Raw genomic sequence first — 26,108 nt, forward strand, 5'->3', positions numbered from 1 at the left:
GCAGCATGGCAAGTCAAAATTACTCCATGATTGCGCTGAGTGCTGCGCTAAGTGATAGGGGAAGACAGGTAAGATACAACCTCCTCCCATGAGGAGACCAAAAGGCAGTGAGGAGATGGAGAAGGGAGGCAGCACTGAAGGCATGCAGCAGAGAACACTCATTCCAAGAGGAAGAAGGCTGCTCTTAAATCCATCTACCGATCACCTACCTACCCACCCATCCATCTACTTACCCACCCATGCATCCATCCATCCACCCACCCATCTATCCACTTAACCACCCACCCATCCATCTAACCACCCACCCACCCATGCATCCATCCATCCACACACTCATCTATTCACACATCTACCCATCCACCCACCTGTCTACCTATTTACTCACTCATGCATCCATCCATCCTACACTCAGGGCAGGACAGGGCTTGAAGACATGGCCCAATCTGGGTTCTCTAAGCATGGGAAGGGAAATTAGGATGCCAGCAGCACAGAAGCTTTACCTGTTATACACCAACACTGACCCCGGCACACACACACACTCTTAGCAAATAGAATGAGACTCAAACAATCACAACACATAATTTAAAAATTTACACTCTAGACATAGTGCGCTAAGACCAGAAAGGACTGGGTACAGTGAGTGGCTTAGTGCTCCTGTTCTCCGTGGCTCTTTCTCTCACAAGCCCTGTCCATGACACATGCACGAGTGTGTGTGCACATACATGTACACCCTCTTACAGTCTACTCTGCCAGTGGCAAGCAGGACTAGGCTACTCCTTGGCCATGATACTTCATATCTAACAGGAAACAGCCTCAGCCTGAGGAAAAACAGCGACCTGAGAGAACAGGTTCTACGTCACAGAGCCAGCTCTGCCATGAGCAAGAGCTGCAGGAGGCCATGGCTTCAGGAATGTCATCTGCCCTCTCTGCCCCAGGTGCAGAACAAGTTTCCTGACAAAATCCAGCTCTGACATGTTCAGGGAAGGGCCAGGATAACGTTCCTATCTCTAAATCCTTGTTTCTGTGTTAGGCCATGGAAGAGCTGGTGATGAAGACAGGTGGTTACAAGGGCCAGAGCTATGGTGCAGCAAGGTAAGTCTCTGCCTGCAGTGCCAACATCCCACAAAGGAGTCCTAGTTCTAGTCCTGGCTACTTAGCTTCCAACCCAGCTCCTGCTAATGTGCACTGGGCAAGCAGGGCAGCACAGCCCAAGTCACCTGTGCAGAAGACCCTAACGGAGTTCTGGCCTTCCGGCTTTGGCCCAGATCAGCACAGCCATTGTAGCTATTTGGGAGGTTAGCCAGTAGACAAATGATCAATCCGTCTCCCTCCCTCTGCCTACTCCCTTTATCTGTCACTCTGCCTTCCCAATAAATAAAATAGATCTTTTAAAAAGACAAATGGTTACCATTCCTTCTCAGCCAAGCTAGCAGCACTGGCAGCGGTAGAGAGCAAGTCCCAGCCATCCTGGAATACAAACCGGAAGGTGTGGCACTCACCATTCTGCTTGGAGCACTGCACCTGATGAAGCGATGACTCTCGGTCCTGAGACAGGAAGCAAGGGCCAACAGGAAAGGCCCAGGAAGGGCGGGCGTGTCACCTGCTTGTGAAAGGAGCGTCCCAAACGCACAGCTAAGAACATGCCAGGTCTTGGAGGCAACATCATCCCAGCCGCCACAAACAGCAGCAGCTCTGGCAGGCCAATGGATCAGTGCCTGAAAGATGGCTGGGATCACCTCTGGAAAAATCAGACGGGCAGAAGTCATTCTGTAACTGCCAGCACTCAGCAAACTGGCAGCTCTCAGACAGGACTCCCCAGGGACCTGAGCTGCAGGAACCTAGGCAAATGCATCCAGATTACATCAGCAGAGGCCTCCTGGTCCCACGTGCCACACTGAGGGGGTGAAGGTGTGCTGGCAGCTCACACAGTGAGCTCCCTGAGCGCTGCACGCGCTCTGGCCCGAGGGCTGCTTCCCCTCCAAACAAATGACCACACAGCCAAGTCAGCTGCCTTCTCCCTGAGAGGTCGGTTACACAGTGGTACCCAGTTCCTGCTTTTAAATTTAGAAAAGAATTCTCATTTCTTGCCCCATTCCCTTCACTTTCTCTTCCCAACATGAGGAGGGGAGGGGAAGGACGGGAAAAGAAAGGTAAATTTCCCAACACAGAAAAACACAAATAAGAGATGGCATTTCCGCATAACGAAATATTACGTGGTAACAAAAAATGAAGTCCCACTACATGATATAGCATGGGCAAACCCTGAAAACATGGTGTGAAGTGAATCCATTTGTACAGATATTCTGAAGAGGAAAATCTGTACATTAGAGACAAAATCAGGCCAGGCTTGGGGGAATAAGGGGTAGAGAATTTGGGAAGCAATGACTAGAGGAGATGAGCTTCTTATGGAGTGACAAAATGTTCCATCATTGAGGTCGGTGATGGCTGAACAACCGCCAACACACTAAGAATCATGGGAGTGTGCACCTACAGAGTAAATTGTACAGTATGCAAACTGCACCTCAAAACAGCCGTCTCAAAGAATCCCCCAAGGAGATCAAAGCCGCCCTTTGGAAGGGAAATGGAGCAGGGAGGTTTGCTGTGGGTGCCATCCCGTGTTTCCCAGCACTGGCCTTCCTGCCGGGGGCCCCGCTTGCTACCCTGCCTCCGCTGCACTCCATGGTCAGCTCAGGCTCCTTCGCTCTCAGACTTCCCTGCACTAGCCCACTTGGGCAGCCCTCTCTACATATCTCAATTTTTTTTGGCCCAGCACTATGGCATAATGGGAAAAGCAGTGCTGTACCCCATACAGGTGCTAGTTCAAGTCCCAGCTCTCCCACGTGGGTGCTGCAGCCTATGTAGGAGATCGGAAAGAAGCTCCTGGCTTCAGGCAGCCCATTTTTGCAGTGAACTAGCAAACCGAAGAACTTCCCCCATCCCCTACCCCATAACTCTGCCTTTCAAATAAATAACCCTTTAAAAAAAAGTCACTCACGTGTGCACACCCACATGTACACACACGTAGAAATAATTAATGACCCAGCACACCATGACAAGGAAATGAAGATAAATGACAGTATAAAAGCATAGTTGAGAGGGGAGCATGGTAACACATTGGGTTAAGCCATCACTTGCAAAACTAGGAGCTCGTATAGGAGTGCTGGCCCAAATTGTGGCTATTCTGCTTCCAAGCCTGCTGCCTACTAATGCTCCTGGGAAGGCAGCAGGAGACCCCAGTGCTTCTGCCCCTGTCACCTACATGGAAGATCCGGATGCCAACCCAAGCTCAGGGATTCAGCCTGGCCTCGCCCCTGCTGTTGCAGCTGTTTATAGAGAGTGAGCCAGCAGATGAAGAATTCTATTTCTCCTCGTTTTTCCCTCTTCCTCTGTCACACTTTCAAAAAAAATCAACTCAATCATAAAACAAAAGCACAGGTGCAGAGCGAGCACTGTGGCACAGCACATTAAGTTGTTGCTTTGTATGCCCACAAACCACATTGAAATGCCCACTTCTACCCAGCTGCCAAGCTGGGGTCAGGACTCAGAGTGTAACACTGCCACCTGCACCGTCCACTGCGCGCCTCAGTTCACATCCTGCTTCCAGCTCCACAGTCCAGCTTCCTGCAGCTGCAAGATGACGGCTCGAGGAGCTGGGTCTCCACCTGCCACCTGGAGAGGCGGCCTCAACTCCAGCTCCTGACTGCCGCCGGCCCAGCCCCGGCCGCTGCAGACGACTGGCAGTGAAGCAGCAGACAGGAGCTCCCTCTGGCAGTATCTATGTCTCTCAAATAAAAGTAAAATCTTAAAATATTTGCTCATTAATCATTTCTCATACGTTTTATTATCACATGGGAATAAATCACACACTGATCCCTAATACATTCCCAACAGTTCTAGATTTTTAAAAAATTCAATTTCTTCTCCTACTTTTTTTTTAATTAAAGATTTATTTTTATTATTTTTTTTTATTGGAAAGGCGGATATACAGAGAGGAGAGAGAGAGAGGAAGATCTTCCGTCCGATGATTCACTCCCCAAGTGAGCGCAACGGCCGGTGCTATGCCAATCCGAAGCCAGGAGCCTCTTCTGGGTCTCCCACGTGGGTACAGGGTCCCAAAGCTTTGGGCCGTCCTCGACTGCTTTCCCGGGCCACAGGCAGGGAGCTGGAAGGGAAGCGGGGCTGCCGGGGATAAAACCGGCGCCCATATGGGATCCTGGGCATGCTAGGTGAGGACCTTAACCACTTATGCCACCGCGCCGGGCCCTCTTCTCCTACTTCTAGATTCACTTTAACCTCAAACATGCTTAGCACTGCGTCTCTAGTTCCACGTTCCAACCTCAATCATGAGCGTATTTATCACCTTAGGTGTGAAACTTTAAGTCACTCCGAATAAACTGTGTTTCGAGAGCGGCACAGCACTCTGCAGCATCCCTCTCCACAAGCCTGTCTAGAAACGAGGGAGAAACCAGCAGGTGGAGAATTTCTATTCTAAAGGTTCACTGATGAATCTCACTGCTTTAATCTTAAGAAAAATATCTTAAGGACTTAAAATACTGCAAAGCCTCCAACACTCCTCGGACACCACCATCTCTGGAGTCGGGAAGGTCAGGGTCAAAATTCCTGTGCTACCACTCCTTCCGCAGACTTCAGCAAAGCCCTGGCACTTTCAGCTATGGCACTCCCTTCTGGAAAACAAAGGGCAAACGCCCAGCCGGGCACTTGCCTCATGATCTACAGTAAACACCAGCCCCTTCCTCTTCTACCCCTCCACTCTCTGGCACAGGTGCTCAGCTGGCAGCACAGCCACCTGCAGAGCCCCACACACCTCTGGGCCAGCCTCGGAGCTGCTACTTGGAAGCTGGAGAAGAGGCAAGAGTATAAAGCCACTGAGGCTCCCAGCTGCCGCTGAGGCTGCCAGTCTGGGAGCCACACCGGAGCCACACTACTCTGGGTAGTGACAGGAGCCCACTGGCAACCTGCCAGAGAGACACCGAGGACTCCTTCGGAGCGCCAACGTTTCACTGCACATCCACCCCAAAACCCAGCTTCCTAACACTCGTCCACTCCAGGACTCCGAGGCACCTGCTTTTCTGCCTTGAGTGGTCACCAAGCAGCAGTGATGGCAACCAAACATAAGGCTGCCCCTGTGACTGAACGGTGGGCTGTTCAGCGCCCGCCTGGGAAACCCAGAACGGCTGACTCCACGTGTCACGGAGCACTTGCTTTGCTACAGGCGCCCTCTGTTGGCAAAACCCTACATTGTCACTTGCTGCCTCATCCCCGGCAGAGTTAAAGTGGCACACACACAAGCAAGGTCACAAAATAGAGATACCGTTTCTGGACTCCCTCATGACTTGTGGGCTTCGTACTACACTTCAGTGTCTTTACTCAGAAGACTGTTTCATTCAGCCATTGGCAAGTCAAGGATACTCACATTTTTACTAGTTTCACGGAAGAGAAACTAATGAATAAGTCATAACTCATGAGAGGAAATTTCAAACACTTCTATGGTTAAAATTAAGCTTTTTCTAACATTAATACGTCCTTAATAACAATAATTTTTTTAGGTCAAATTATTTTACACAGGGTCAAAAATCGCTCTCACATGAATGCCTGAATCGGGAATCTAGCCCACTGCTTATTTTTGCATAATCGTTGAACAATCCATATGCTACAGATCACGAGCTAAGGTGGAATTTGAGTTAACGTCAGAAAAGCAATGGAAGTGTACCACACAAGGCTTCATTTTCAGCACATGCTGACCGAGTTCCAGCAGGACGCGACCGCACACAACTGCTGCCATGCTGTCCTCGCACCCTGGTACCTGCATGCCCAAGGGGGGCCTCTCAAACTCTTCCTGGAAATGCCTCCTCAGAACAATGGCCGGCCTGCGCCCTGCCTCTCCCTGCTCCGTGCGGAACGTCGGCTATGATGGCTAGCTGACATTCATTAGCACACCTACAAACGCTGCACACGTGACTGACTGGAGCAAGGTCTGTGCGACAAAGCTGATGATGTGCCGGGTTCACACACAGCCCCACTCGGCTGAAGGTCTCCGCGGCAAAAGGAAACGCAGCGGGAAAGGCCCAGGCCTTTGCTGCCTCTCCAGCGAGGATACCTACCCGCCCTTGTCACAGCCCGTGATGAGTGAGGGAGCTGTGCAGGGTGCTGGCCGCGCTGGCCCACCCTGCTGCGTGACGGCCTTGCAGCCTGGCTCTGAGGGTAGCGCCCACAGCCTCCTATGGCAAAACCTGGCAAGAAGCTCCACTCCACTCCCGTCCTCCACAGGGGAGCGGCTGGCTGCAAGCCTGGACTGCAAACACACATCAACTCAGGAGCCCGACCCGCACCAGGCATGCGAGGCCAGAGCAGGCCATGCTCCATCCCTGTCCCTCCACGCTGCAACTGAGCCACACTGCTTGGGGTTTGGGAATGTCACCTGACCTTCTCGAGGAAGGACAGCACGGATACTGACAGATCCTGCCGGGCAGTCACGTCGGCTTCATCAGACCCGTCACAATGAGACGCACCTTGGACTCCAGCTGGACTTCTCTGGGCTGCCAGCTCCAGTTCCGGTCCTAACTGAGCAGCTGCTCCTGCCTTGGGGCCACCTACCCCGCACTCTCCCTGGAAGGGGTGCATGCACCAGAAGAGCCCCACATCAACAGCTGGGAGCCTAAAAAACAACCTCATTCATGGCAAGAACCGACGTGGCTTGGGAAATCATTTGAAAGAATTTGTTGCTAAAAAGTTTTAAAGCCTCTTAAGTGTGAAAGTCACTGGCCGTCACCAAAACAAAAGATAGTTCCACGCCACTTGTTGGCCAATCTCTCACAAAATCTTTCCCTGCATGTGGCCTCCCTGGACTACCACTCAGACGGAGAGGTCAGGTAAGACAGGAACCCGGGCATGCTGCAAGACAGAGGCTCGCAGCCTCCCGGAGCGACAGCAAGCAAGCGGAGAAGGGATGATGGACGCTGCTGACTGAAGTCAACAGCCAAAAAGAAATCCAGCATACACACAAACACCAGTCAAAGACAATGAAATATCATAAAATGAAAACTCACACTCACTAATTACCAGCTGCACAGCCTCGGGCACTGGCTTCACCTTGGAGAACCTTGGTTTCTGCTTCCACAACTAAGATTAATACAATAATCTTTGATAATTGCTTTATCCAGGGCCCTGCACATGGTCGGGGTACACCAGGTTAGCTCCACTCCCATTTATATCCTGCCACCTCTTAAGCAGGGTTGGGGAACTCTTGCTCTCAGGGTAATTTGCTTATTGATAACATACATGTAAAATAATCACCTTAAAAATTAGTATAGCCCAGCGCAGTAGCCTAGTGGCTAAAGTCTTCACCTTTCATGTGCCAGGATCCCTTATGGGCACCAGTTTGTGTCCCAGTTGCTCTACTTCCCATCCAGCTCCCTGCTTGTGACCTGGGAAAGCAGTCGAGGATGGTCCAAGCTTTGGGACCCTGTGCCCACATACGAGACCTGGAAGGGGCTCCGGAAGGAGCTCCTGGTTCCTGGCTGCAGATCAGCTCAGCTTTGGTCATTGCAGCCACTTGGGAAGTGAATCAGTGGAAGGAAGATCTTTCACTCTGTCTCTCCTCTCTGTATATCTAACTTTCCAATAAAAAGAAATAAATGTTTTAAAAATAAAATAAATCAGTCTGCTCTAGATCTATAGAACTAGATACACAGGTCCCACCTGCAGCTGCCTGGGCAGGGACAAACCCAGCCGGTCAGCCGTTCGCCAAGCCTAAAGTCATGTATAAAATGTCCTTAGCCAATAGCAAGAGTTCAGAAACCAGATGTAACTTTACCTTAGGCCATTCTCTGACCCACAGGATGCTCCAAGCTGGTGAGAGTGCAGAGCGCAGGCCCTGAGCAGGAAGAATGAGACCCTGATACAGCGGCTACCCAAGGCAGGACTACTAATTCAATAAGGATATTTATTGAGTGTTTTAAGAGCCTTCCTTGGCTCCATAAAACGACAGATTTACATTTAATATCCACTTGACCAAGCTCATTAAACTTGTAAGAGGCACTCTCTTGTTGAAGATCAGATATCTAGCTTCTTAAGTATTAATTTTTCATATCGCTCTGGCAAGGCAAATGAAAATCGAGTGAAAGTCAGACTAAAGTTTTCCCCACTATCCATAAGAAAAGACTCCAACAGCGTAGCCTGTATTTCAAGAAGGCTGGAGATGGGCTTATTTTTTTTAAGAGTTATTTATTTTTATTGGAAAGCCAGATACACAGAGAGGAGGAGAGACAGAGAGGAAGATCTTCTGTCCGTTGATTCACTCCCCAAGCAGCTGCAACGGCCGGAGCTGCGCCAATTCGAAGCCAGGAACCCCCTCCAGGTCTCCCACACGAGTTCAGGGTCCCAAGGCTTGGGGACATCCTTGACTGTTTTCCCAGGCTACAAACAGGGAGCTGGATAGGAAGTGGAGCATCTGGGATTAGAACCAATGCCCATACGGGATCTCAGCATGTTCAAGGTGAGGACTTTAGCTGCTAGGCCACCACACTGGGCCCGGGCTTATTTTTTAATTTATTCCTTTTTCAAGTTCTTACTAGACACAAAGAAGGATGAAGCATGATAAGGCTCTTGGTCTCAAGAACTGTATGGCCATCACACCTTTCTCCCAGAACATAATGTGTGGCCATAAGGCAACGCTACACAGTGGACAGTGTGCAATGCAGGTGACACTGCCTGTGCCTCACATAAGACTTTATGCAGCAGTCATACCTGAAGTATTTAAGGAATGGCCTTACTGGGGCTGCAGCCAAGGCACAGCAAGCTAAGCCTCCCTCTGCAGCCCCAGCATCCCATAGGGGTGATGGTTAAAGTCCTGGCTGTTCCACTTCCAATTCAGCTTCCAGCTAATAACCTGACAAGGTAGCGGAGGACGGCCCATCTGCTTGGGCCACTGTACCCATGTGGGAGACCTGCAGGAATCTCCTGGCGAGTGGCTCTGGATCAGCCTAGCTCCAGCTGGAGACCTGCAGGAATCTCCTGGCGAGTGGCTCTGGATCAGTCTAGCTCCAGCTGGAGACCTGCAGGAATCTCCTGGCGAGTGGCTCTGGGTCAGTCTAGCTCCTGCTGGAGAATGAACTGGCAGCTGGGAGATCACAATCTCCTTCTCTATGTGGGGTGTGCATGCGCACACTTGCCTCTCAAATAATATTTTATGAAATTACTCAACGGAGTGATGAGACTAACAGGATCAGAGCAGTGCTTCTGTTTAAATGTACGCTTACATGGAAACTGCTGAAATTCCCTTCTGTGTATCAAAATTGCTAACACGGTATCTTTTCTCTAATATTACTTTAAGATTTATTTATTTTTACTGGTAAGTCAGATTTAGAGGAGAGACAAAGAACTTCCATCTGCTGGCTCAGTCCCCGAGTGGAGGCAATGGCTGGAGCTGAGTCAATTCAAAACCAGGAGCCAAGAGCTTCCTCCAGGTCTCCCACACGAGTGCAGGGTCCCAGGGCCTTGGGTCATCCTCTACTGCTTCCCCAGGCCACAAGCAGGGAGCTGGAAGGGAAGTAGAGCAATTAGAACACGAACCCGAATCCATACAGGATCCCAGGGCATGCCAGGTAAGATTCAGCTACTAGGCTACTGTGCCAGGCACTAACTGACATGACTTAAGATCTTTAGTCATTTGTTCTATTTTCTATCTCTCTAATAAACTAAATAAATCAGCTCAGTATAACACAATGCAATTAATGCCACTAAGAACTAGTTAATCTGTAACAAAAACAGGTGACTATAATATTGTCACAATGTTGTCGAGGTCTTTAACTTACTTCATAGGAAAGGAGCTGCTTCAGTTCTAAATCCCGCCCGATGTCTGCTGAAGAACAAAGGACGCCAAGGCAGCTCCATGCAGCCCTGACACCAGCACTGCTCAGGAACCCGGGCGCCGCGAGCAATTCCGCAGACGATCCTCTCAATCTTGAAAATTGCTAATAGAGGAGACTCTATAATTTTCCTTTGTGAGAAGAAAGTCCTAGCAATTAATACATTTTAGAGGTGTCTTTGTATGGCTATGTTATTTTTTTAAAAGACTTATTTATATTTGTAAGGCAAATTTACATAGAGGAGGAGACAGGAAAAAAAAAGTTCTTCCATCCACTGTTCACTCCCCAAATGGCCACAAGGGCCAGAGTTCAGCTGGTCTAAAGCTGGGAGAGCCAGAGGCTTCTTCCAAATCTCCCTTGTAGGTCCAGGGACCCAAGGCCATGGGCCAGCTCCACTGCTTTCCAAACCGGGAGCTGGATCATAAGTGTAGCAGCTAGGACACAAACAGGCACCCACATCAGATGTGGTCACATCAGGTGTAAGATTAACGTGATAGACCACAACGTTGACCTTCCCCCGACCCTTCCCACACCTCTCATTAGAGCAACTGCCTGCTGTCATATGGAGAAACTGCCTGTACACAGAGTATTGGATCAGTTTCCAAGAAGCCAAGCCAGGAAATTACAATCCCATTCATTTGTAAAACACTTAAGCAACCGGGCCAGGTGTCCACCAACATTCACGGCAGCAAGAGGTAAAGGTGGGGAAGAACTCAAAGGCACAAAACAAGGAGGCGACTGAAGCCCACAGCTCAAAGCCTCCAGCACAGCGTGCTGGCCTGACCCACTGCAGCCCCAAAGGACCGCTCAGAACAGAGGCACCCCTTGTCTGCACTCCCGAGAACCCCGAATTAGCCCCATTAGAGAGCCCAAGGCCCTTCAAGAACAGGAAGCAACTGAGGCGCAGAGTTGCTGGCAGACTTTCTAGATTGCAAGGTATGGTGAAACCTATTTTCACAATCAAAAAGTATCATTCCTGACCTGCCAAGTTGTTTCTGTTTTAAATTTAACTCCAATTCTCCAGGATAGAATCTCAGAGAAGGGAAGTAACGTTCCAACCACTCTCAAGCTGAACCTTAGAGGCACAGGAAATGAGCTCCACGAACGCAGCTAGGAAAGCTTTCACCAAGGAGACTAAGTGGTTTCCAGGCATCTCTAGGGATTCTGCTGGAAAACAAAACCATTTTAAGCAAAAGCAGCTGGGGCGAAATGGACGTTCAACACAGACACACAGGGTCTGGAAGGTGACACCAAGAGCAGAAGGAGCACATGGCGAAGGAAGGGCGCTGGAGAGGACGGGAGAAGCCAGGCCCGGCTGCAGGGCCTTAGCGGGCTGGCTCAGCTGGCTCACGGTGGCCCCGACTCTGTCCAAGTCACAAAACCCTCCAAAATGACTCGCTCTTTCTATTGATGCTGCCAAGAGCAGTATGAGCTAAGTAAATAAACTGAGCACATAATTTCATTTCCCTCCCAGAGACATATTTTTCTTGGAGCTATCACATTGCTATATTCTTAAGCTAGAATTTCCCATCTACAGACAAAAAGCCATTTTGCCAGTGAACAACAACTTAAAGAGAAATGAGAAAACAGACTTAATTCAGAGTGTTAATAACTAACCATTTCTTTGTAAAGCTTCCCCGAGGCCCCTTTCCCATAAAATACACGATAAAAATGATTGCAGATCACATTACAGGCCAGCAAATGTACATGTTACCTCTAACCCTGTAACAACTTCACAACAGAACTAATTCCTATTTTACAGATGAAGACATTGAGATTCGGAGATGGAAAAATCCCGCCCGGAGTCCTCGGGCCTGGAGTGGCAGAACGGATGCTGCTGATGGCGTGTGCACAGAGGACATGCGCAGGGCACGGCCTTACAGCAGCGACAGTATGCCCAACTCCGAAAACAAAGAGCCCATGTGCCCGCTGACATCCCAAAGCAACCTACTTCCTCTGCACTAGAGCAGAGCTTCCTTGCCCAGACCTGCTTGCTGGAAGCACCTGGGAAAGGCTGTGTCTGCCAAGCCAGGTGGCACCACTGACCTACCGCCCGCTCTTGGCGCAGCTGCCTGCCCAGGGGAGACGGGCAAAGGGCTGCCCTCAGAGCCTTGTTCTTAACAACTACTCAGAGTTGGTCTGAACTTAGCAAACAAAGAAAAAAATACAACTTCTGTTTTATGGAGCAGGAGGGAGGGATCTCAAAACTAATGCCAGATATTTGCCAATAATAAATCTGACAAAAATCTTTTATGTAGACTACATAGAGAATTCAAATGAAATGAAGTTCAAATGAAACCCCAAAAAGTGGGTAAAAGTTGAACAGCCTTCTAACCAAAGGAGACACAGGCGTGGTGAGTAAGCCCAGGAAGGAACGGTACATGGTTAACCACTAAGAAAAAGCAAATTAAAACCACTACACATGCACTCGTTATCACACAAGTAGATAAAACCAGATACAAGCACTTTGGCAGTTTACTCCCAAGTTCAACCTGAGTTTACCTCCTCCTACAAATCTACCCAAAAGAAATGAAAATATGTCTTGCAACAAAGACCTGGATGTGAATGTTCACATCATTCCTGAGAGCCAAACTGGGAGTGGTCCAAACGCCCAACGACTGGCGAACGGATACACACATGCACTGTACATCCCGACTATGGAAACGCAGTCAGTGATAAGAGTACGAGGATTCACACTCCTGCTCGAACGAAGCAGGTCACCCCAGGCCATGCCACAATTCCATTTACATGAACTCCTCAGAGAAGACAATTTACGGAGGCAGAAGCAGAGCAGCTGCCGGAAGTGCCCCACGGCTTGGGAAGAGACGGACTTAAAAACTTGAGACAAGTCTGGGAGACGATGGAAATGCAATGAAAGGGGCTGGATGGGCTGGGCAGGTGCCATGGCATAGCGGCGTAAGCTTCTGCTCGGGATCCCTGCAGTTCCAACTAGAGTGCCTGAAATCCAGTGCCACCTCTGTGTCCCACCCAGCTTCCTGCCACCACAACCCAGGGAGACAGCAGCCTGGGGTTCCAACACCGGGCTCTCAAAGCAGCTCTCTTCCCTCGCTGTCCTCCTCTCTTGATATGTGTATGTAACAGACATGCGTATGTATTCATGCTCTGCCTTTCAAATCAGTAAAAATAAGCTTTCCAAGAAAACTCAACTGCAGATGATGGTATGACTTTAAATATATTAAAAACTACTGAATAAGTACAGTTGGGGGATTTTATGATAGGGAAATTATAAATCAATAGGACTTATTAAAAAGCACTGCCGAATATATACTCATATTTACATATTCTTTTTTAAGATTTATTTATTTCATTACAAAGTCAGATATACAGAGAGGAGGAGAGAGAGAGGAAGAGCTTCCATCCAATGATTCACTCCCCAAGTGAGCACAACGGCCAACGCTATGCCAATTCGAAGCCGGGAATCAGGAACCCCTTCCAAGTCTCCCACGCGGGTGCAGGGTCCCAAGGCTTTGGGCCGTCCTCAACTGCCTTCCCAGGCCACAAGCAGGGAGCTGGATGGGAAGCAGAGCCCCCAGGACCAGAATCGGCGCCCATATGGGATCCCGGAGCGCCCAAGGCGAGAACTTTAGCCGCTAGCCATGCCGCCAGGCCCATATTTACATATTCTTATAGGTATTGTTTGCATTTCATACACGTATATATTTAATAACCCAAGAGAAAAATAAACATAATATAAAGTAATAAGATTTTATCATATGGCTATATTTATATTGTTAGAATAATACAAATTATAAAATAGTAAATCAGAAAGGAAATGAAGTTCAAATGAAACCCCCAAAAGCAGGTAAGAACCGGAATGGATTGAAGGCCAGCAAGGAAAGGCCACTGTTCCTATCAGGACAGGAGGTGGGACTAAGCAGGGTTGGCCCATGGACCCAGTGGTACGTGCGAGACCTGGCACAGGGAGAGGTTCTGATGGAGGAGCTTGGGAAACTCCCTCGGAGCATGCCCCACATCTGGCACCTGGGATGGGTGGGAGGCTGGGTGAAGCTTTTCCCTTTGTTTCTCCCCTGACCCCAGATACAGGGGGGAAAATGATGATATTAGTGTGGAAACAATGGTCTTACCCACTTTCCTGTAGCCCTTGACCCTTGGTGCCCTAATCAAATATGTAAAGATTATCAAAATACAAAATATTTAAAAAGAATGTAAAGTTAACTCAAAATATGGCTTTACTGGAATAAAAATTGTCCCTAAAACTGTTTATTTCTCATCTATCAATAATAGGAAGCCACAGGATAATGCCAAAAACTCATTTAAACAACAGCACAATAAGCATATATAGAGGCCCATGGCAGCAAGCCACAGAAGAAATGCAATGGTCTTTCTAGGGAAGAAAAGCTTACGTACTCACAGGCATCAACTCGGGTGCTGCAGTGCTCCCCAGCTCTTCCTCCACTAGAGGGGGATAAGACGCCACTGCAGAAGGCCTGACCCGACCAGACCCAGGAGGGAAGCGGGCAGCTGAAAAGCCCTGCGAATGGGCTGGCAGCAGACCCAGGCAGAGTAAAGAAAGCAGCTTCACCCTTCACATAACTTAGCAGCAAAGCAGAATTAATTTTAACTCTGGAGGGACAAAAGGGAAAGTCACTGCAGCCCTGAGACACGGTACGGATGACACTCTGCTTCCGAACCGGGCGTCGGCTGGGCGAGCTTAGGCCTGGGTAAGTGGTCAACTGTGTGAGGCTGGATCCTAAAAGACAGGAATTACTAGAAGAATGGTTTTTCAAAGCTACAGGTTCAATCCACTAGCGGATTCAGGAAATCAATTTAGCTAATCATGAGTCACAACTGACAGTTTTCTGGATAGCACAGAATGGAAAACAGCTTAGTATTTAGAACATCAAGTATTTCATTTGGCAAAACCAATCAGTTTGAAAAACATGACATCATTTTTTTTCTTTACATTTGAAATGCAAAGATAAACTTGACCCAAAGTGGTTCTAACAATCCAGCTAGAACAAAAACTTGAAACAAGTTATCTAAAGGGAAACCCTCAGGTTACGTAAAGACTTTCTCAAAACCTGTTACATTGGCCAAAGATTCCATAACCTCACACCAGCAGCAGACAACCAAGACATCAGCAGAAAAATATCAGCTCCCAAGGCTGAACAGCCCCACTAACTCTCCCTGTGAAATCTGGAGGTTCTTTGGAAAACCCCAGTGCTGGTTCTCCAACCTGTGAGAGAGGAACAAGATAACCCAACCTATGCAGTAGAGCTGCTGTCAAGATCCCAGCGAACACGCCCAGCAGCACTCCGGAAACGGGGCTAAGTCGACCCTGAGGTTGCTTTTCTGATTCCCTAACATTCCCAGTCCCAGTGTGGACTCAACACCTCAACAGCAGCCACAGTCATGGTTCCCTCTCCAGGCCAACATGAATGGCAGTGTCTGATCCCTTAGAATTCAGGAGCCAGAGCACAGCACCTTCATTCAAGGACCCACTGAGGACCCCTTCCTCTACACCACATTCAACACTTAGTGCAAATATTCGACTGCTGGACATCCTTTCCTTAGTTTGACTATTCTAATGATCTAATTTGTATTTTCTTATTTGCTCTAAACTCCTTTACACCCACCATTTCCCAAATTGAGTTCGCTATAATGAGATGCAAAGCTACTGACCAAAAAGTTAAGTCCTTGCTATATGTGATTATGCTATAAGCTCCTTTAAATTAATTAATATTCTGGCATTCTTACCACCTAAAACTGTCCTCTCACACCCCTAAAGTCCTCCTTTCCCCAGTAGCTGATTGTATCCCTACCAAGAGCCATTTCAGTTGTGGTATAGTGAGTAAAACCACTGCCTGTGATGGCGCCTCCCACACAGGCACTAGTTCATATCCTGCCTACTCTCCTTTTGATCCAGCCCCATGGGAACAGCCTGGGAACAGGCATGCAGAAAGCCTGAGTCTTTGGGTCCCTGCACCCCCATGGGAGGCCTGGAGGAAGCTCCTGGCTCCTTCTTGACTTGGCTCTGACTCAGCACTGCCCACTGCAGAGATCTGGGGAAGGATCAACGACCAAAAGATCTTTCCCTGTCACTCTTTGAAATAAAATAAATCTTCTCAAGAAATTAAATTAAAATAAAATATTACAAACCCACAAAACAGTCCAGCCTTAATCAACACTGAGAACATACATAAGAACATGTGTAAAAATCACAAACAGCCAGGAATGTAAAGCACTACACTGTATCATCAACCTAAATCCGGCATGGCCTTGGATGAAACAGTTGGCGTTTCTGAGGCAGTTTCCACTCCTATGAAACTGGAACGGTATTTGCCTCCTCCCTGTCCAGAGAGCCCACATTGGCATGCACTCACATATCTGGAGTGCTTTATAAAAGCAATGGATTGTTGTTCCATAAAGCTCTGGAACTTACTGCCAGAAGGCCGGGAAGCCTTGCATAAAAAGCACAACCTTGGGGCAGGTGAATGAAATGTTTCCTTGCTTCTCTTCAGTTGTTCCATTCACATGTGCGCTGGTGGCACTACTACAACATGGTGGGAGTCATCAAGACAGTGAAATGCTGGTCTATTTGGTGGTAATGAACTTGACTGCCAGAATTCTTCACCAGGGGTTACTGAGCCCGAAATGCCTGGTTGAGCTTCCAGAGGCCTATGATGCTCTCCAGCGGCAGACGAAACCACATGTCCAAGAGGGAACAGAGCGCAAGCTAAACCTGGCTCGTGTCAACCAGTCAGCCCCAGGACAGAGGAAAAGGCCCTCCACCATCAGCTCCTGGCTGGAAATGTTACCTGAACAAGCCACTAGGACTCTGTGGGCCTCCATAAAGGGAACATTCACTTCGTCTACTTTAGCTGGATGAAAGGATGAGAAGATACTGATGAAAAGGCTCCTCAGATTGTAATTTTCACTTCCTTTAAACTTACCAATAAATAGTACCTGACCAAAGTCCCATCTGCAGACAGTCCTTATCTAGTTAGCCGGTGACAGCAGGAAAACAAGCAGAGTAAACTAAGGCACATGATTAAAATTCACCTGCAGTCACTCCCCAGCTCCCGGAAGTGCCAAAGCACATCTCCACACACTGGGGAGATGTTAAGGCCACGAGTTCAGTTTCCACCCAGCCCCGGCTGCTCAGCGAGCAATGTTTCTCACTGACAGATGCCTCCCAAATCTCCAAGCACAAAGTGAGAGTTCACAAGGTTAGGCGCATTAATTAGCAGTACTCATTTGGATTCTGTACTCATCAAACACAACAAGCAGCCATTCAATATCTGCCAGTTTGCACTACTCTGAGATCTCTAATTCAAAAATTCAGCCAGAGTATAAAACAAAACCGGAGAAAATAAACTAAAACCTGTCACCATCAGAACGTGCTCCAGAGTACATTAGCAGCTGTAAGCCACAGCACAGGGCCTACTGCAGCCTGCAGCCCAGGGTGTGTGCAATGAGTGTGCAGGTTACGGAAGTGGGGCCCTGCTGCTACCAAAGGGAAAGCAAAGTAGTTCTAAGCACAGACTACTTTTTTGTGCTTTAACAAACTCCTATTAACTCTTTTGGCTGAGCTCTCCATTCATCTGTAATCCTCACAAGAAGAACACAGCATTATACGGTACCCTTTTGAATCCTTTTCAACTCATTGAGTCTATTTCCATACTTCGCATCAACAAACTCTACCTTCCTACATCCAAAATAAACACATTTTATAAGCAATGAAACATTTGCATTTCTGCACAAGCCTAGACTAAAGCCTGGCCATGTTCCTTAACACACAAGCCCTAGGTGAAAAGCACAGGCCAAACTAAAGACAATGTCACTTCCATTCACACAGCTTACAGTGCTACCCTGCCCCGCCTTCGCTGCACAACAGGCTCACCTGTGGGAATTACCATCAGCTAAGCGGCCGGGCCATTCTGAGGCCTGCTCCCTCAGAACCACTGGCAGCCCATCTCAGGCCTTCAGCATTGCATCTGACATACGGCCAGGATATAAAAACTACTGTCAAAGGGCTTTAAGTTCACAGCTTACAGAAGCCCCAGGACACCCCAAATCAGAAAGAGAAACAAACTAACCCTCTCCAGCCATGGGCTGATGGCCACGCCTGCCATGCTCCAACAGTGATCATTCCACCTGCACCCTACCTAGAGTCAGTCTGGTGCCAGTCTGGCACAGAAAACCTAAACACTGGACAAATACTCTCTGATCTGGATGGACACCAAATAGGTCAGTTGATCATGGGCCATCCTGGTTTTTAAGACCAGCTCCAGGAGCTTTGGTGAAATTCAAGTAGCTTTTCAACAGGGGAGCTATGTCAGTCCTTTGTTTGGTACTGTAATGACTCAGATTCCCTGGACAAGCCTAGGAGTTTCGAGTTTTTTCTTTTAAACAATCCTACAAGGAAGTGTGGACAGTCATCCAAGATACTCCCAGGAGCTCCCCTTCCAACTCGCGCAAAGAACATCACCATCTCAAACAACAAAGGGACACAATCCACTCAGGGCCTAGTTCCTCCAACCACACCACTGCTCTAAAAGGCAGCATGAACCCCTCCCTCTCAATATCTCCCTCCCTCCCTCTCTCTCGCTGTCATCTGCTCAAGCCCTCAAACAGCAAACAGACAGAAATGCCTCTTTTACACTTGCAGACACTATGCTGTGGATGCTGGGGAGGAGACCTGGGCCTTTTCCAGCCTCCTTCCCTTCCCCCGCCCCGACCTCCAGTGGAACAAAGAAAAGCTAGAGAAACGTCACTCTCTCAAGCAAGCCTTCCCTGATTAAAACCATAAGGCTCAATTCCCCCAGGGAGGAGAATGAAATTTTCTTGCTGCAGATTTTTACAAGGACTCAAAAGAAAATCTGTGCAGGAAGAGGCAGAGGCTGAAAATCAAGTCCAGCATTCAAAATGGTGAGGCATCCAGAAAGCCAGGTTAACAAAGGATCACACAGCCAGGAGAAGAAACCCACCACACTACCTGCGCCTGGGCTGCAGCGATGGCTTCCGGTTAAACAGGCACACGTCAGTGAGGGTTATAGTGTTTTCAGGATTAAGAAACATATTAAATTCATCTCTTTCAAAGTAAATACACTGCTGAAGCAACCCACATTACCTTGCAGGGTCAGTAGGATCAGGAAACACTTCCTGCCATAACACACACACACACACACACCATGCACACATCAGAGCTATAAACTGTAGGTTCCAACCTGGCTGTCCCGCGCTGGGAATCCATGATAACCCGGGGTCAGAGGCTCGTTCTAAAAGAAAGAAAGAAAAAAAACTTTTAGAAGAAAAAGAAATGTTAAAATAACCAAAGTCATCCAAACTGCCAAATATAATTCGCTGCCCCAGATTCCACAGACCACTGACAGGGAGCGGGACTGGAAGTACAGTAATTACAACACAAACCAGTACCCATATGGGATGCCAGTAACAGTGACTCTGCCCGCTACACTACCACCATATCAGCCCCCTCAATTCTTTTGCTTTTTTAGTTGTATTTATTTGCAAGGCAGTGTTACAGCAAGAGAGAGGAAAGAAGGGACAGACAGATTTTCATCTGCTGGTTCATCTCCCAAATGGCTGCAGCATCCAGGGCTGGGCCAGGCTGAAGCCAGGAGCTTCATCTGAGTCTCCCATGTGGGTGTGGAGGGACCCAAATGCTTGGGCTATCTTCAGCTGCTTTCCCAGGCACATCAGCATGGAGCCAGATCAGAAGTGGAGCTGCCAGGACTTGAACCAGCATTGAAAATCCATAGCTGGCATGGTAGGTTGTGGCTTTACCTCCTATGCCTTAATGCTAGTCTCATCTTTTATGTCACTCACCTGCAGGGACTGCACCCTGACAAACGAGTTCCCCAAGCTTCTCTACTGGGTCTCCTCTCAGTGGCAGATCTCGTACACACCAGTGGTCCTTGGCCAAATAGTAAGAATTCCAAAGTACTGTTGGATGACTGATGGAGACATGAATAAGGTGCCCTGGCATGATGGTCTAATGAGCTAAACCTCCCCCTGCACACCGGCATCTCCTATGGGTGCCACTTGGAGTCCTAGCTGCTCCACATCTCACCCAGCTCCCTGTTTCTGCTCTGAAAAAGCAGTGAAGGATGGCTCAAGGCCTTGGGCCCCTGCATCTGCACCTGCAGGGGGACCCAGAGGAAACTCCTGATTCCCAGCTATAGACCAGCTCTGCCCATTGAAGCCATGCGAGGATTGAGTCAGCAAAATGAAGGTCTTGCTGTCTGTCTCTTCTCTCTCTCTCTACCCCTCTCTCTCATAAAAATAATAACTCTTTAAAAACGATGAATGAAATAAAGACCCTGATTTCTAAGGAAATTTTAAACGAGAGGCAATACATGTGGCTACAAAAGAGTGAATGAGAACATAGGTGTCTTTGTAATTTCAAAGTGCTCAACACACCACTCAACACAACTACTCAAGAAATAACTTTATTCATTCCTCTGAGCTTTTCAGAACATGCTCTCATCAAAGTGTGAAATTCAGATTGCAAGTAGCTCAGGCTTACTGCCCAGACCCTGTGCTGTACCTTCCCTGAGAACTGGTACAGTGTCTAACACATGATGAGCACCCACTACCGGTGTAATTAAAACAAATGGGGATAAAAAGCCAGAAATTGAATGGCCCAGAAATGAAGCCTTACAAGTGACAGCCAGCCAACTTTTTGGAAAAGGTGCCAAGAAAAGTCAATGGGGGAAGAAAAGTCTTTTCAACATATGGCACTGGGACAGGAGAATGTATATATGCAAAAGAATGAAACTGGGCCCCTACATCATATCATATAGACCATTAACTCAAAATTTACTTTAACCAAATCTACAAAATTTCTTTTTAAAAAATAGGAGTAAATCTTCAATACTTTTGGCTGAGAAAACATTTCTTTAAGGTCACACCAGAATTGCAAGTAACAAAGGAAAGTAATTCAGTTAGGCAACATTAAAATTAAAAAACTTTGTACTTTGAAGAACATCATAAATAAAGACAATCCCCACAAAATAGGAGAAAACATTTTCATATAATAGATGATAACCAAAAAATAAAAATTCTTACTCAACAAAAAAAGGACAATATGTACACACTGGGACCCTGGCTTAATATGAGGGGGCAGTTCCCCATCCCTGGGTACTGGGACATTTGGAAAGTCGTGTGTGACTGACGCCTTTGCCTCTCCCCTTGCCCCAGAAACAACAAGAAGAAATAGCAAAATTGTAAAGAATGAGTTCACCCAATTTCCCCTAAACCTTGATCCTTCTCACCTGATCAACCACGTAATCATTATAAAAAATAAAAATTGCTTAAACTAAAATTTTTAAAGATTTATTTTTATTGCAAGTCAGATATACAGAGAGGAGGAGAGATAGCAAGACCTTCCATCCAGTGATTCAATCCCCAGTGACCACAACGGCAGGTGCTGCGCCAATCCAAAGCCAGGAGCCAGGAACTTCCTCCAGGTCTCCCACATGGGTGCAGTAATTCAAGGGATATCCTCAACTGCTTTCCCAGGCCACAAGCAAGGAGTTGGATGGGAAGCAGGGAAGCCGGGATAAGAACCGGTGCCCATATGGGATCCCAGTGTGTTCGAGACGAGACTTTAGCCACTAGGCCACTGCACAGGGCCCAAATTAAACTTAAAAAAAAAAAAAAACAGGACAAATAACCCAACTTAAAAATGAGGAAAGGATTCGAACAGAAGTTCTCAAAAATTTTTTGACCAAAATATTGACTACATATAGCTTCTGATAATTTTACATCTTTCCATTTACTCTAGACAATCATTCACACAAAAGGAACATTAATCTCCATTAACAATAAGGAAATAAAGTTACCAGCTTCCACACAATTTCAGGCAGGTACACGGCTTACTAGTTAAATTCTCCCCTTGCAATGACCAGGATCCCAATGGGTGCCGGTTTGTGTCCCACCTGTTCCACTTTCCATCCAGCTCTCTGCTTATGGCCTGGGAAAGCAGTAGAGGATGGCCCAAAGCCTTGGGTTCAGCACCAATGTGGGAGACCCAAAAGCTCCCGGCTTCAGCTCAGCTCAGCTCAGCTCAGCGCCAGCCAATGAGGCTTCTTGGACATTAAACCAGCAGATAGAAAATCTTCCTCTCTGTCTCTCCTTCTCTCTGTAAATCTGACTTTCCAATTAAATAAATAAAATCTTTTTAAAAAGTCCAAACTTAAAGTTTTAAAAGTCAAATCACTAAGAATGTCAATGTGCTATTTTTATATACAACATAATATTTTTACATCACAGTATAAACACAGGTATTTTACATGCACAGAAAAGACTTAGATGAACACACAGCCACCTTCTAACTGTGATTACCTCAAGGGGAAGAGCAAGGTTTTAGTAGGCTGACAGGGCATGTGTCATCAGAGCTGTTTTTACAAGCTGTGAACTTTATGTAGCACTTCGAGTATCAGTATTGCCAATGTTTCATGATGCTTTACAACTTATAAAACCAGTTTTATATTATCTTAGTCCCTACAGTGTGTTAGACAGGTTTATAAACCTCATCTTACAAACAGGGACCAGTGCAATGTCTCAGCTGGCTAATCTTCCAAATCCAAATGCCAGCACTCCATATGGATGCTGGTTCATGTCCTAGATGCTCCCACTTCTCTTCCAGCTCCCTGTTTGTAGCCTGGGAAAGTAGTAAAGGATAGCCCAAAGCCTTGGGATCCTGCACCCACATGGAAAACCCAGAAAAAGCTCCTGGTTCATGGTTTCTGATCAGCTCAGCTCTAGCCATTGCAGCCACTGGGGGGTGAATCAGCAAAACCCTGCCCTTCCAAAACCAGCAACAACAAAAGCTTCAAAAGAGAGAGAGAAAGAAGCGTTAAGAGGATTTAACAACACAGAATCTCTGATTTCACTATGGAATTATAATTGTGGTCGTAAGTCTTCAGCAATGATCAACAAAACGCCAATGGAAATGAAGCTGTCTGAAGAGCCAGTGGGAGACACTTGACATCCATGTTTGCCAGCTGCAAATAACTTGAGAAATATTCTACGTTACTATAAATTCCATGGGATTCATTACACAAACCCTAAATCTCACAAAATGGCACATTTCCAAATGGCCATTTCCACTTTTCCTTACTCTAAAGCCAGTTCTTAAGGAAAATGTGCCTGGTCAGGAACACTGGGACACTAGGCCCAGCGCCGTGGCCTAACTGCTAAAGTCCTCGCTTTGCATGCACCAGGATCCCATACTGGTGCCAGTTTGTGTCCCGGTGGCTCTACTTCCCATCCAGCTCCCTGCTTGTGGACTGGGAAAGCAGTTGAGGATGGCCCAAAGCCTTGGGAGACCTGAAAAAGGCTTGTGGTTCCTGGCTTCAGAATGGCTCAGCTCCAGCCACTGTAGCCACTTGGGGAGTGAGCCAGCAGATGGAACATCTTTCCCTGTCTCTCCTTCTCCCTGTAAATCTGACTTTTCAATTAGAAGGAAAAAAAAGGATAAGAGACACTGTAGATCAATTCCAAGGTCCAAGGATAAGGACAAGGACAGAGCGAACCAGATCACCTCTCAAGCGACACGTAACGTCACATGCCAGCATGCACAGTGTCAGCTGTATCACTAGAGGGCACAGAAGAGATACAGTAAGAAGACAAGCTTTGCTTCCAGGTGACAGCATTCTTGTTGAGCAGGTTCCCACAGGACAGGTCATCTGCCTCCCTCCCAGCTCCTAAAGCACTCAGCAGCCAGCAGCGCGCCAGTGTCCTTCTCTGCGCTGTTATACAGCAGAGTGTCTCTGGCAAGACAACTCCCATGAACTGCCTTCCTCCTCCCTCGGGAGTGCCAATTTCTGGAAGATTTGCTAGCATGAGACCGAGAGCCTTTACTTCTCTGCCAGTCACAGCATGGTCTCTCCAGTAAGATCTAGGTCCAAGCCCCTGAGCGAGGTGTAAGGAGAATACTGAAAGGGATGGCTCTTCTTGGTTTTATCTTAGCCCAAAGGGTAGAAGATATCATACATTAGTGATATTTTCTCATATATCAAACATATACTTACACTGTGTCTGCTGTTTCATCTCCTATGCTTTAGTGTTCTCTTAATTCCCTGTAAGCCAGTATTTCAGAACTTCCACCTCCTGTTAGGCTAAATCTCTACAGCACTGGGCAGGAGGTGACATGGTACCCTAGAGCACATTCCACAAGGGTTCTGGCTCAAGACCCAGCTCCACTTCCAAGCCAGCTCCCTGCTGATGCCCTGGGAAAGCACTGGAAGATGACCCAAGTGCCTGGGCCCCTGCACCCAGGTGATTCTGGGCTCCCGGCTTTGATCTGGCCCAGCCCTGGTTGACATAGCCATGAATCAGCAGATGGAAGATCTCCCTGTCTCTACCTCTCTCTATGTAACTCTATGAAATCAATAAACAAATCTTTACAAATATATGGGTGTGTATGTGTGTACACATATGGGGGAGGTGTTGTGGCACAGCATTTTAAAGATTTAGTTTTTTTTTAATTGGAAAGTCAGATAAACAGAGAGAAGAGGAGAGAGAGGAAGATCTTTGGTCCGTTGATTCATTCCCCAAGTGGCTGCAAAGGCTAGAGCTGAGCCAATCTGAAGCAGGAGCCAGGAAATTCCTCCAGGTCTCCCACGTGGGTGCAGGGTTCCAAGGCTTTGAGCCATCCTCGACTGCTTTCCTAGGCCACAAGCAGGGAGCTGGATGGGAAGCAGGGTTGCCGGGACTAGAACAGGTGCCCATATGGGATCCCGAAGCGCTCAAGGCTAACGTTGGCTGCTAGGCCACCATGCAGGGCCCTACAGTGTCTTTCTTCAGAGAACCTAGCAACACACTGTTTAAGGACCTTACATGTATGTGCCCAAACTACTGAACCTATGCAGCAAGCTGTGTACTGCAACGGTTTAAAGTACCACCATGACACGTGCAATCAATGGTCGAGTCCTGGCCCACCTGCATTTCTGACTCGGTTCCTGGGAAATGCATACAGAAGGCAAAAGATGATGGCTCGAGTGCTTGGGCCCCTGTCATCCCCGTGGGAGATCTGGATGGAATTTCTGGCTCCTGGTGTTAACCTGGACTAGCTTCAGAGGCCAACTCAGAGTGACTCAGCAGATAAACAGTATCCTCTTCCCCTCACTCTCCCTTTCAAATTTCAAATAAAGTAAGTATATTTTAAAAAAACACAACACCAACAAAGTTCATCGAAAAGCAAACACCTTTTTAAAAAGCAAAGAATTGCCCTAACAACCAGACTGGTGCCTGGGAACACAGATTTGGGAGGGTTCTACTTGCAGAACTGAACAGGGCAGGTGGCTCTTACCGGGTAACACAGCGCATAGCCTGGCATGCAGCAGGCGCTAAGGACAGGCTGCCTGTGAGGCTCAGCACAGTTCCTAATGAGCCTCCCTGTGGACAAAACGGTCACACTTGCTGCTGAGGACCCAACATACCACAAGTAACTCCTAGTGGGAAAGCGCTCCCCCGGACGTCACCCCAGGCACCTTTTCCCTTTGCTGACTCTGTGTCCTCCCACTATCAGAGCACACAGCCATAACCACCAACGAGCAAGTTCTATAAATTCCAGTGAACCTCTGACTGTGAAGTCCCAAGGGTCCCCAAAACACCCATAGTGTGCCAATCACTGCTAAATGATGAGGACAAAAACCAACAGTGCCTTCCCTCTCCAGGAAGTGTGCAGTGTACATAAACCACCCTTTCACCTCTCAGCTGCTCAGGTCTACTAGTCTGTTCTCCACTTAAAATAGGCTAGATACATTTCCCTGAGCAAAATTTCCTTCTTAGTACTGAAGTGATGCTAAATAAATATTTAATAAGTCCATCAGGCAAAACCTGAGATACAAAGCTCTAATAAACTCAAAGGCTACACATATTTTCCCTGTCTTAGTGTGTTTCTCATTAAAAAATAAATTGGCCAGCAGCCCCGTACACTGCTGGTAAGGGAATAAAATGGAGCGGCCGCTATCAACAACAGTCATGGCAATTCCTCGGGTAGGTAAACAGTGCTACTCCAATTCTAACAATTCCACCCTAAGTATACACCCTCAAGAACTCAAACACTAGGGCTGCAACACCTGTAGGCACAGGTCAGCAGCAGCACTATGCACAACAGTCAAAAGATGCGAAGAACCCAAACATCCATCAACAGATGAGCACACACAAAAGAATATTATTCAGCTATAATACGGATTATGCCATCAA

At 47.5% G+C, this 26,108-nt stretch overlaps 1 protein-coding gene across 8 annotated transcripts in view; it reads right to left on the minus strand.

The window, feature by feature from the left end:
- RBFOX2 (RNA binding fox-1 homolog 2) overlaps positions 1-26,108 on the minus strand; it is a 252,771-nt gene that overhangs the window by 158,570 nt on the left and 68,093 nt on the right. For all 8 annotated transcript variants that reach the window (XM_040985307.1, XM_040985298.1, XM_040985316.1 and 5 more), the window contains exon 2: positions 19,100-19,150. In XM_040985307.1, coding sequence (XP_040841241.1) covers positions 19,100-19,150 — 51 coding nt within the window. The remainder of the gene's footprint in view (positions 1-19,099; positions 19,151-26,108) is intronic.

This window comes from Ochotona curzoniae, unplaced genomic scaffold, assembly GCF_017591425.1.
Source record: "Ochotona curzoniae isolate NIBS_2020 unplaced genomic scaffold, NIBS_Ocur_1.0 contig_1014, whole genome shotgun sequence".
NCBI classification, from domain to species: domain Eukaryota; kingdom Metazoa; phylum Chordata; class Mammalia; order Lagomorpha; family Ochotonidae; genus Ochotona; species Ochotona curzoniae.